Raw genomic sequence first — 11,839 nt, forward strand, 5'->3', positions numbered from 1 at the left:
AAGCTACCAAGAAAAGGGCAAGCTGAGTGGTGCGATCGAGCCTGTTGCAGCGGCAATCGTTGATGCCAACGTCAAAGCGATCACTGAGGCATTGATTATGTAGACGTTGAAGTCCACAATAAAGATGTGGAGGAGGCTGGCGAGGAAGAGCGCAAAATGCATTACGACCTGATCCTGAGGATTCAGACCAAATTGGAACTTTGCCGTGTGTGTTTTTTTATGTTCTACTTGTAGTTTTTTTTTTTTTTTTTATGTACTCTTTTCTTTTCGCAGTTTTAATATTATATATGTTTTAATATTATATTTAATTGATGTTGTTTTGCAATTTTATTGTTTTGGTAACTAAAAGTAATGAAAAAAAATGGTGAATAAGTTGAGACTGACTTTGGGGCTGATTTATTGTAGGTCTTGGGGCTGAAATTTAAAATGTTGGCGTGGCAGTGGAGAAACGGGTTGGGGCTGATTTTGGGGACGATTTTAAATGAATTCCCTTACTAAATAAATTGAGCCCCATTATAATTCAAAACTAATAGAATATTATTATCAGTCGTCGCTAAACAACAAAATAATATTGATTGCACGTCCAAGAGTCGTCTATTTCAAAAACTTTATTTATTATTCGTGGAATAAATTCCAACGAAACGAATTTCTGAATAATAAAATATTTCGTGAACACCGTATAATATTATCAGTCAATGAAGTAGATCATGGCTATTACGCTAACTTTTTCCCTTCAAGTTATGCTCTTGAATAGATAGGTGCAAGTTTATTTTGTGGATTTCTCAGATTGTCTTTTGATAAGTTATTTTTTTAATGTCACGTCAAATAACTTGAGGGTATTTATTTATACTGATTGTTTTTTCAGGGAGATAATGAGTGGGTAAGTGGTTGCTCTTGATGAGGGTCAAAAGGAAAAGAATGTAATGCATCATTTTCGAATGCTAGTACAGTTGCTGCCCTTAAATCAGTTTCATGTAATAAATGGAGTTGTATAGCGAATTAGTTTAGAGCTGTGAAAACGAGGACGGTAAATAGCGCTGATGAGGAGATTCATTTTTTACCATGCGATTTTAGGCAGCAGTTTTGCTCAAATTCCTTAAAATTGAGAGAATACATAGTGCATTGTATAACATGTACAATATTCACTCTAGAGAAAAAAAATGTGGGTTTTAATTTATTCTTCTTCTTTTCCTTTTATTTTTCTCAATTAGTGGAAAAAGTTGCAGTTTTGTGCCGTTTTGCATTCTCACCTAAAAAAGTGTAAATATGTTTCAAACATTCTATTTATGATAGTAGTATTATATTTCTTCAACAATCAACCCCGAAGGAAACGGAAATAATGAGTTGATCTAATTTCAACACACTTGTAATACAAATGGAAATTAGATCTAATTATATTTCAGTTTTATCAACATTATATTATCTTGAAATATGTTTGACCTATTCAAGTTTGTTGTAACCACAAGTGATCGAAGTATAAGCTATTTTCTCTCATCTTGCTTCTCCAAATTTAAGGACTCACATTCATTTCGTCACTCGCCACTCGCCACATGTTTCTACTATCCACTCACGTCCTCACTATTAATCTCAGCAAAATTATAAAAAGCACACTCCTCAGTCACATCGAGTTTGATCGTTACGAAATAAAAATCTTGTGTGCTTAAGTGAGTCTATTATCTCGTGCTCTTTTCACATACCCCAACTCCCAACCAACACACACCATTCTTGTTCTAGTAAAAACCCAAAATCATATGGTACGTGCAATGACAAAAGCGACGTGGGCCGTGACCGCAATCATGGCGGTGGCTGTGGCACAACTCGCTTGTGTGGAGGGCCTTGGCGTTAACTGGGGAAATCAGGCGTCCCAAAACCTGCATCCTAGAAACATTGTCCAAATGTTACAAGATAACAACATTACTAAGATTAAATTGTTTGATGCTGATGCATGGGTTGTCAAACATTTTGCCGGGACAGGAATTGAAGTCATGCTTGGTATTCCCAACCTACATTTAGCTTCTTTGGCTGATAGATACAATCATGCTAAGGCATGGGTCAAGGCCAACCTCACTAGGCATATCCACCAAGGTGGCGTCGATATCAAGTAAATCTCCAAATATTACATTTTCTAATCATGCATTATTATAAATATGTTTTTAATATTTAATCATGTAGTATTTGGAAAGAAGTTACAAAGCCATCATTTGCGCATTACGTTTGCTAGCAAATCTCCCAGTGTCCCATGGTAGCAGAGTTATTTCTTTTTGATGCATAGATTAAGAAAGAGATGTATAGTGTAATAAATAAATAGAAACTCCCTCCGTTCCCTCATAGTTGAGTCATTTCCATGTATGGTAACTTTTTTCTCTTTCTTACATTACTCTCTCTTACTTTATTCACTTTTACTTTATTCTTTCTACTCTTTTCTCTCTCTTACATTTTAATCTATTTATTTAACACACTCACCATCCCTTTCTTAAACTCCATGCCGAAAAGTTTTGCCTCAACTATGCGGAAACATAAAGAGTACTAAAGTAGAGAGAATAAAGTAAAAGGGAAAAAATGTGTTACTCCATTCGTCCCTAAAAGTTTGTCCCATTTTTTCATTTTCGTCCGTCCCACAAAATTTGTCTCATTTCACTTTTCACCATTTTTGGTAGTAGACCTCATATTCCACTAACTCATTCATACTCATATTTTATTATAAAATTAATATATAGTAGGATCCACGTTCCACTAACTTTTTCAACTCACTTTTTATCACATTCTTAAAACTCGTGCCGGGTCAAAGTGTGATAATACTTGGGGCAGAGAGGGAGTACTTTTTTGCTAAAAAATAAAATGACTCAACTAACATGGAACGTCCTAAAATGAAAAAAATGACTCGGATACCATGAAACAGAGAGTGCTTTAGAGTATTCACAACTCCTTTCCTTAAACTATTCATAGGCCCCACGTCATTCATTACTTCATTCATTACTGTATGCAGGTACGTGGCAGTTGGCAACGAACCATTCTTGTCAGCCTACAACGGGTCAAACCTGCAGACGATTTTTCCCGCGCTTTGGAACATCCAAAAGGCGATAAACGAAGTCGGCCTCGGCAACAAAATCAAGGCGACAATCCCACAAAACGCCGACGTTTACGACTCCGGCACCAAAGGCCCGTCGGCCGGCGACTTCCGCGCGGACATCCGAGTAACGATGAAGCAGATCGTGCAGTTTCTACGAGACAACAACGCGCCCTTCGTCGTCAACATCTACCCTTTCCTCAGCCTATCCCTCAACCCCGACTTCCCCATCGAATTCGCCTTCTTCAGCGGCGGCGCGCAGCCGGTCCAGGACGGATCCATCACTTACAACAACGTGCTGGATGCGAACCTCGACACGCTCGTGTCGGCACTGAAGAAAGCCGGCTGTGGAAGTGTCCCGATCATCGTTGGCGAGATCGGCTGGCCCACCGACGGCGACAAATACGCCTCCGTCGAGCTCGCGAAGAAATTCTACGACGGTTTTTTCAACAAAATAGCAACGACGAAAGGAACACCTCTTTACAAAAACTATATCGAATACTATCTTTTCGGGTTGACAGATGAGAACTTGAAGAGCATCGCGCCCGGTGATTTCGAGCGGCATTGGGGAATATTCAGGTACGACGGGCAGCCTAAGTTTGCGGTGGACTTCTTAGGAAGGAACACCAACAAGATGCCCGTGGCGGCGAAGAACGTCAAGTACTTGGAAAAGAAATGGTGCGTCTACGTGAGCAACGGCGAGACCACTGATGAGCTCTCGGCAAACATGGACTATGCTTGCACGAACGGCGACTGCACCGCGCTGAAATACTCGAGCCCTTGTAGTAAGTTGAGTAACTCGTCGAAGGTGTCGTACGCGTTTAACATGTTTTTCCAAATGATGTATCAAGATGTGGAGTCGTGCGATTTCGGGGGACTTGCGAAGATCGTGACGAAGAATGCTACGGTGGGGAATTGTCTGTTCCCGATCGCGTTGGATATCGATTGGGCGTGGAGCGTCGCGGCGGATGTGAGGTTCACCGTTGTGGTGGTGTTGTTGGTGTTGTTGCTGTTGCTGGAGTTATAAGAATAAAGATAAAGCTTCTTTATATCTTGCATTGTGTAGTGTTGAGGATTATGAGAAAATAATGTTAGACGATTTTCTCGATACATTACTCCATTTGTTTCATCATAAGTGATAAGTATTTTGTTCTTCAGACATCAACTAAGTCACTTGTTCTTTTAGTAAAATATAGAGTATTATTTTATTTTTTCTTTACTTATTTAATTTGTTTTTTATCCTACTTTATTTTCTGAATACTTTAACTATCTAAACATAATTTTTGTACATCTCAAGCATATTTGTACTTATTGAGAACTTTAGTATTATTATCGTAATAGTTCAATTAGGTATAGTACTAACTATCGTATATTGTTATTTATATGACTGAAATCTTAAATTATTTTCACGAGGTTAGACGATATATAATTAAAAGCTCAAATCATATGTAGTGTCTTACTTTAAAGATGCCGAACATAGTTCATGATATGTATTTTAAACCTTTTTGAACTTGTATAGAATTTATAATTTTAAGGGGCGTATTTTATTATAAATTCCTGAATTGTTTATCCATAGTTTTGTATGTCAACTTTAAAATCTACGTTCTAGATAACTAAACTATGGTACATTTTATCTAATTTTACAAGCAATCAAGATAGCGCCAAATTATAGTTTTTTTTTAAATTATATTTTTGTTTGATAAAGAGTAGATTATTTTACCATCTACATTGAATTCCCTCTTGGAGTTCTATGATTAAAACTGTGTAGTTAATAGTTATAGCATTTATGATGAAAGTGTCGCCGTTTTTTCAACATTACCGGCTCTTTCGACTTCGACACTATTTTTAACGACAATCACCGTGTATAATTTTAGTTTCTATCACTCATCATCTAATTATTTATCTTTTCCTACCTCAGTTCTTAAAATATAAAAACTTTTGAAACGACATGAGTTTTAATGTATAATTGTTAAAGTAAGTGAGAGAAAGAGACTAAGTAGTGTTAATAGATTGTTAGAAAGTTTCTATTTTTATAGAACGACCCAAAATAGAAATAGTTTGTAGTATTTTTAAGGGCTGATATAGTATGTCGAAACTGTTTCTAGCGCTAATAGCAGTGGAATTGGGCTCCAATGTCATAATCATGGTTCTGTTTGATACAACACCATGTTATTGTGTTTGATTTCTTGGCTTGCTTTACCATGATGACTATTAAAGGAAAAATTCACAACACAAAGCACACCAAATATCTGATAAAAGATTTTCTATAATATAAATTCTGCCCCATTTACAAAACTTTTTATTCTCACTACTGCTAAATTCTTGGCATCGATGACCAATGAATTCTGCCCCATTTCAAACTTTTATAACATCAAATTTCAAATGTGGAACTCTATAAATCATTTTCACAATATTTGACAAACATTCAACCTCTTTCATGTCTCAATTAAGACATTCTCGTCAAACACTTGCAGAACTATCTTCCAAAGATTCAACACTCAATTTAGAATGCAATCTAGAATCTTCTGGCAAATCCAAAGGTGGATTCTCACAAGAACAATTATCAACATCAAAAACCTCCCATTCCTTGATGCTACATTTCTCCAATGCAGATCCCACCTTCCCTAGCTGGCTCTCGTCCGGGTATGCCCCGGTCGGGCTCACTAGCACCGCCCCCGTGTACGACTGCCCTGCAACTCTAGCAGCTCCGTGGTAGTGAAACAAACCCCACCCGAGATCATCAGCCACATCCACAATCGTCCACGTCTCATTCGACACCACGCCATTATCAAGCACGCTGAAGTAGAATGTCCCTGGCCTCATCCCCCTCTTCACCCGGTACCTCCTCCTCCTCCACACGAGATCCCCGTCCAGCGTCCTCACCTGAAAAACCGGCTCGTACCAAAATGACCCTTTCGCCTTCCCTCTGTAGAAGAGCTGGTACTGGCACGGGAACTGGTCGTACGCCGGATTCTGCCCAGCAACGACGCGCCAGCTCCACTCCAAACGCCCCAGCCAGCCGACAAACAGATCCTCAGCGGTCTCATGGTCCAGCTCCAGTCCCCGGAAACGCTCCATAGGGGCCACAAAGGGCTTATCCGGGATCTTTGCATCCAGCTCGAGGCAGTTGTGCTTTTGCAGAACGCATAGAGAGAACTCCTCCAGCTCTCGGCTCTCATACGACGCAATGCACTTATAGTTGCAGACCTGATCGACCGGGCTGCAATTGTTCAAGCACTGTAGAGCCTTCCTGCAATTTTCATCCAACAAACAGTTCAAGATTTGGGGGCCGCAGTTCTTCACCATACAGCTCAACGTCGAGAAGCCCTTCGCCCGTAGGTTCTTCAGTATAGGAACCGGCTTGATGTAGGCATTCACGACGACCAGCAAACAGAACCTTATATCATCCGAGTTGTGCCTGCTCCACGCCTCGTTTACCGACTTCACCACTTCCTCGGATTCCTTCACCTTCTCCGGTCGAGGCAACGGGATAACATCACCAAAGATACTCCCCACAGCCTTCGTTTCCACGAGCGATCCGCCTAATTTGTTCGTTAGAGACGGAGAGGAGTCGAAACATATGATATTTGCAACGTCTTGGCTATTGGACTGGATTGATTTAATGGATTCTTGATCAGAAACAGCAACAACCAGCAAAATATCTGCCTGCCTCAAATCATGGTGAAACTGGTGTGTGATTGCATTCTCACCTCGACAAGCATTGTCAGTATACACCTCCATTTCATACCCTTCGTCAACCCATTTCAATCTCTTGGCCTAATCAGATTAAAAGGGGCTATAATTAGGTCAGAAAAGGGCATTTTCCTAGCATTTGAAGGCAAACAAAAACCAACATAGTAAAATATACTCACTCTGTAACAATTACTAATTAAATGGCAATAAATGATCAAATTTCAATTAATTGTGGAGCTGAATTTGGTATACTTACAGTGTGGAGCATGACGTCATACCAAGGCGCGGATTTGAGAGGGCTGACGCTGCCTTCTCCAACGACAGCCACGATTCTAACCGGAATTTCACTCTCCTGTGGCGCCGTCGCAGCTGCGGCGTCATTTTTTGTGACGGCGCTGCTGCAGCAATGCGATGGGCGGCGGCGATTTGGTGAATAGGTCACTGACCGGGAGAATTGACGGGCGGTGCGATTCGAGAAGGAGCGGCGGCTGGGGTGGAAAGCGGCGGTTTTGCGGCGGAGGAAGGAGGGCGGCGGCGCGCAGTTGCTAAGAGTAGTCATTGTAGAGGTGGAAATGAATCGAATTTCTTTCAATTTGGGTAATTGGTTTGGTTAGTTGAACTTGAATCAGTAGTTGCGGGACTTAGAGATTCAAGAATCATCTTAGCTAGATTTTCCTAGAAGAGAATCGTGGCATCAATTTGTGAATCGATTATATTTCACCGCATAAAAATATGTCTCGATTGTAATTAAAAATTGATAAATGAAGATAATAAATAAATAGGGGAGTGTTAGTGACATGATCGCTAACTAATTCATAATCACAAATTAACACCTCATCATGTCTGTCCATTCTTCTAATCTAAGGCCTTATTTAGCCTAGATTTTATTTATCTTTTTCCTTGTATTAATTTAAATAATATGAAAGGGTATATTAGTTCATCCAAATTGTTGTGCATCCAATACTCCAAATTACGCTCAGATTTGCTTTCCTAAATTCTCTCTTCTCCTCTTTTCTTCGTATCAAATTCAATCTTCAAATCTTCGAAGATTTTTCTTTCCGAATTCATATATTCCAAATCACGCGGTTATAATTGAGGAATAGATTCGTGCAGTTCAATTTCCTCCGATCTCATCTGCCTATCGCAATTTTCTTCTTTTTGAAGCTATTTTGCTTGTCAATTTATGCGGATCTCATCAGCCTAACGCGATCGTCTTCTTTTAGAAGCTATTTTGCTTGTCTTTGTTCAATAAGGACAAGTATGAGTTAATAACTGTGTTGTTATGTTTTAATTTTGAATCATTCAATATGCATCTTCTCAATTTTTGTATTTGAAGTTTCTGTTTTTATTCTATCTGCTGTTTCATATATTCATTAGTAATTTTTATAAATTTTTTATTCTGATGTTCATGTTCTGATACATGTTTATGTTTTTAGTAGCTGCAATTGAGGATGTTGGAAATCAGCTTTTTGGTGCTGGTTCTTCTGTGTTGTCAGTGTTTGAGAAAAAGAAGAGGTTTGAGGAATTGTATGGTGTTGTGAGTCCTGATGTTATACATGCTCATCCACCAAATGTGGTGAAGTGTAAAGGATCTGGATCTAGGTTTCCTTCTAAGATAGAGGCGGCGAAGAAGGCGACAACTTGATACGCTCGGATTTTGCACTGTTTTAAGGCCATTATTTGGTCCGTTTTTACTATCAAAATCACTCTACATGTCCATTATTTGCATATTTTATACATTTTGGTATTTTGACGTGTTTTGTGAGAAATGTGCATATTTGAGCCGAAAAGGGGAGTAAAAACGCATAGTCTGGAAATCTATATTCCAATTTTAAGCTTATATTAAATTGGGTTTAATTTAATTAGTAAAAAGCTAATTGGAGGAGCCCATATCCAAAGCCTTCCATAGATCCCTGTCTGGGCCCAATATGTGACTTATTATAAATAGGAGAATAAAGGATACAAAAATACACTTAATTTTATCTAAAATTTTCGGCCCCTCCTACTTCTTGTAGTGGTCGAATTCTTCTCCTACCGGGGAAAGGATTTCTGTCTTCTCTATTTAAGTCCTAGTGCGCTGGTGAGATCAGCCCACCCTGATATCAGTTCACAGTCCGGGAACCAGTCAGAAGATCCGTGGTTTTGTACTAAAGATCTTCACGAGGAGAAGGCGCTAGCTATCTTCGATTCTTTGGAGAATCATCAAGGTATAATGGCTAAACCCTAGAACAGCATGTTTTAGATTTCATTTAATTTAAAGCATGTGATTATTTGAGTTATGAGCATGATACGTGAGATGATTACGCGAATAGAATTTGTCTAAATAATCCGCTAAATAGATCTGATTATTATGTAATTGATTTATGAATGCGCTTCCGCTGCCAAACCCCTACAAGTACTTGGTGTACTCAGTGGACACGTGCCGAAATATATTTTACTGAAAAGAAAACTGGTTTTGTCAAGCCACTACTGAGTGAGCTCGGGGTTTTATCTTAAAAGGCCCGAGGACACTAAAAGCATTTTCTAAGTAAAATATAAAAAGGCCCGAGGACACTAAAAGCATTTTCTAAGTAAAATCTTTGACTGTAGTCTATTTTTCCTGGAACTAATGCCATATCTGAACTAACTCCTGGTGAATCGGAATGTATGGGCTCGTCCCACTTACAAACCCGCATTCACTAATTCCTGGTGAACCGAAATTCACGAACTCCTGGTCTAGTAGGGACGTCGCCCTTGCTAGACAAACAGATAGGCAAAGTTCAAAACAAAACTTGGCAAGACAAAACATACTGATAACTTAAATAACTGAAAGCATTCACTTAAACTGGGAATCCTGGAACAAATACCATATCTGAAACTGAGTGAACCGGGTATGTATGGGCTGACCCCACTTACAAACCCGCATTCACTAATTCCTGGTGAACCGAAATTCACGAACTCCTGGTCCAGTAGGGACGTCGCCCTTGCTAGACAAACAGATAGGCAAAGTTCAAAATAAAACTTGGCAAGACAAAACATACTGATAACTTAAATAACTGAAAACATTCGTACTGGGAACGTAAATAACTGACAACGCATCATATAAAGCTCACGTAATATCATTACGAAATAACTGAAAGCACATTCGTATAAGGCTCACGTAATATCATTTCACAATAGCACTTTTCATACAAACTGTACTTTAAACATATAGCCCACAATTATATGTAGGATAGGAAAGCCCACATAAAATACTTCTCGTAAGGAACTGTACTGTAAATAGAAAGCCCACCTTGTTCGCTTAATTTCCTTTACTTGAATTTCTCGCTCTGATCTTAACTTGCGGAGATAGTCCTTTGTGAAAAACATAAACATAACAACATACTAATTAGACTCGAGACAAAATCTCATACTTAGGAATGCATGCCCTAATTAATTTCTTTTATTCTTTGCTTACTACTTGGAAAATTCTAGAACTTGCATATTAATTAAATCGGGAAATTTAATTAATAGCACTTCTTTATTAAACTTAATTATTTTCATGGCTCGAGAACGTCGTATCTTTTTCCTCCCATTTCCTTAGTGGCCGTTCGAGGCGTCGCGGGGCGACGCCGGTCGGCTTTCGCGTCTCCCACTTTACTACTTTATTTTCCCGGAATCTAAATAAATTATTCGGAATTTATTCATCGACTTTTCGGGCTTCAACTCAAACCATTAAATTAATTCCACTCCAACATGAATAATTCTCGGCCCAAATCCATAGCCCAATTCTTGACTAGAGTTAATGGGTCCCTTTCTTTTACCTATTTCTTTAAGTCTAGTCCATTAATTCATTAAGGCCCAGCAACTAGATAAATTCTTGGCTCAAATCCTTTACTAGCATATTGGCCCAATTCTCATTAAATTACTTGGCCCAAAAAAAAGAAGTATCCACTTAGTACTCCCTTCTCCTTCGTGAACTTCCCCCAATTCACATTACTTCACAAATTTCAATCCCTAAATCATCTCTCTCTCTCTCGGCTCCTCTCGGCGTCTCGCCGTCGCCGGTCACTACTCCGGTCGGCGCCTCCTCTGCACCGCCGGAGTTCGTTTCTCCTTCCTCACGACCTCTCCGGCGTCGCTGCCTCGATGGGAATTTCGGAGTTCCGTCAGCGCTGGCTCCCACGCCGTCCTTCACTTCGCTACGGGAGCGGCAGCTCCTCTCGCCGCCGTCCCTTGTCGCCCGCCTCCTCCGTGAGGCAGCCACGACACTTACCGGAGGCTCACGCCCCGCTTCCTCTGCCCTCCGGCGAGCGCTCATCCTTCCCGGCGAATCAGTGGTGGAGAGGAGGCATCGCCTCCGTCGCGACGGCTCCACCTCGCCGTTCGCCGCTGCTGCGCCGAGCTCTCCGCCGAGTTTTTCTCTCGCCGTCGAGCTCTTTCTCCATCAAGCTCTCCGGAAGGCAGCGATCTTTACTCGGCGGCGCCGACGAGGACAGCCGCCGTCCTGCCACCGAAGGGTCAGAGTCTCTGGACTCCAGCGCGCGACCATTACGGCCAAGGTGCCGGTTCGCCGGAGAAAGGCGGCGAATCCGACCAGCCCTAGATTTGCTCCAAGACTTACCAAATTTTGAAGATCTTTTCCTTCTATGATGAGGAATAATTTTCCCCTATAAATAGGACCTCAAGCTTCATCAAAAAGAGGAGAACACATTCATAGAGAAAGAGAGTTACTACTTGCAATATTCATAGAGATCAAAAGCTAGAGTACTTCAATTGTGCAAGGAGTTGGAGAAGGATTTCAAGAACATCAAGAACGACAAGGATTCTACCTACGGGTTTTATTTGCTTTAGTTTTATGTTCAAATTGTTTTCCCTTCAATCTATGTTTTTAGTTTATTCAATTATGTGTAACTAAACTCATAGGATTCTAGTGGATGTGTTAGTAGCAACTTTGGTTATACAATTCCGTTTTCTATTTAATATCCGTTTTGTTTTTACTTTGTTTCTTCCCTAAGTTAATCATGATGCTTCATAATTGAGTGACACAATTATGTATGATTTAATATAACTTGCTTCATAACTGTGACAGAGTTCTAGCGAGTTAGATCCACTTAGTAG

General features: G+C 40.0%; 2 protein-coding genes across 2 annotated transcripts; one reads left to right on the forward strand and one right to left on the reverse strand.

Moving 5' to 3' along the window:
- The first annotated feature begins 1,609 nt into the window (after positions 1-1,609).
- Positions 1,610-4,226, forward strand: LOC125215346 (glucan endo-1,3-beta-glucosidase 8-like). The gene is made up of 2 exons (XM_048116774.1): positions 1,610-2,101; positions 2,987-4,226. The coding sequence occupies exons 1-2, from the start codon at positions 1,752-1,754 to the stop codon at positions 4,092-4,094; spliced, it is 1,458 nt and encodes a 485-aa protein (XP_047972731.1). The 5' UTR covers positions 1,610-1,751; the 3' UTR covers positions 4,095-4,226.
- Positions 4,227-5,316: 1,090 nt separating this feature from the next.
- LOC125202312 lies at positions 5,317-7,487 on the reverse strand. The gene is made up of 2 exons (XM_048100692.1): positions 7,017-7,487; positions 5,317-6,844 (listed from the first exon to the last, which is right to left on the reverse strand). The coding sequence occupies exons 1-2, from the start codon at positions 7,317-7,319 to the stop codon at positions 5,528-5,530; spliced, it is 1,620 nt and encodes a 539-aa protein (XP_047956649.1). The 5' UTR covers positions 7,320-7,487; the 3' UTR covers positions 5,317-5,527.
- Between the last annotated feature and the right edge of the window lie 4,352 nt (positions 7,488-11,839).

The sequence above is a fragment of the Salvia hispanica genome, chromosome 1 (genome assembly GCF_023119035.1).
Source record: "Salvia hispanica cultivar TCC Black 2014 chromosome 1, UniMelb_Shisp_WGS_1.0, whole genome shotgun sequence".
Lineage (NCBI taxonomy): Eukaryota > Viridiplantae > Streptophyta > Magnoliopsida > Lamiales > Lamiaceae > Salvia > Salvia hispanica.

Coding starts and splice junctions, on each gene's coding strand:
- LOC125215346 (XM_048116774.1), top strand. CDS start 1,752: ATGGTACGTGCAATGACAAAAGCGACGTGGGCCGTGACCGCAATCATG. Junction 2,102..2,986: donor CAAGGTGGCGTCGATATCAA/GTAAATCTCCAA, acceptor TACTGTATGCAG/GTACGTGGCAGTTGGCAACG.
- LOC125202312 (XM_048100692.1), bottom strand. CDS start 7,319: ATGACTACTCTTAGCAACTGCGCGCCGCCGCCCTCCTTCCTCCGCCGC. Junction 6,845..7,016: donor ATGACGTCATGCTCCACACT/GTAAGTATACCA, acceptor TAATCTGATTAG/GCCAAGAGATTGAAATGGGT.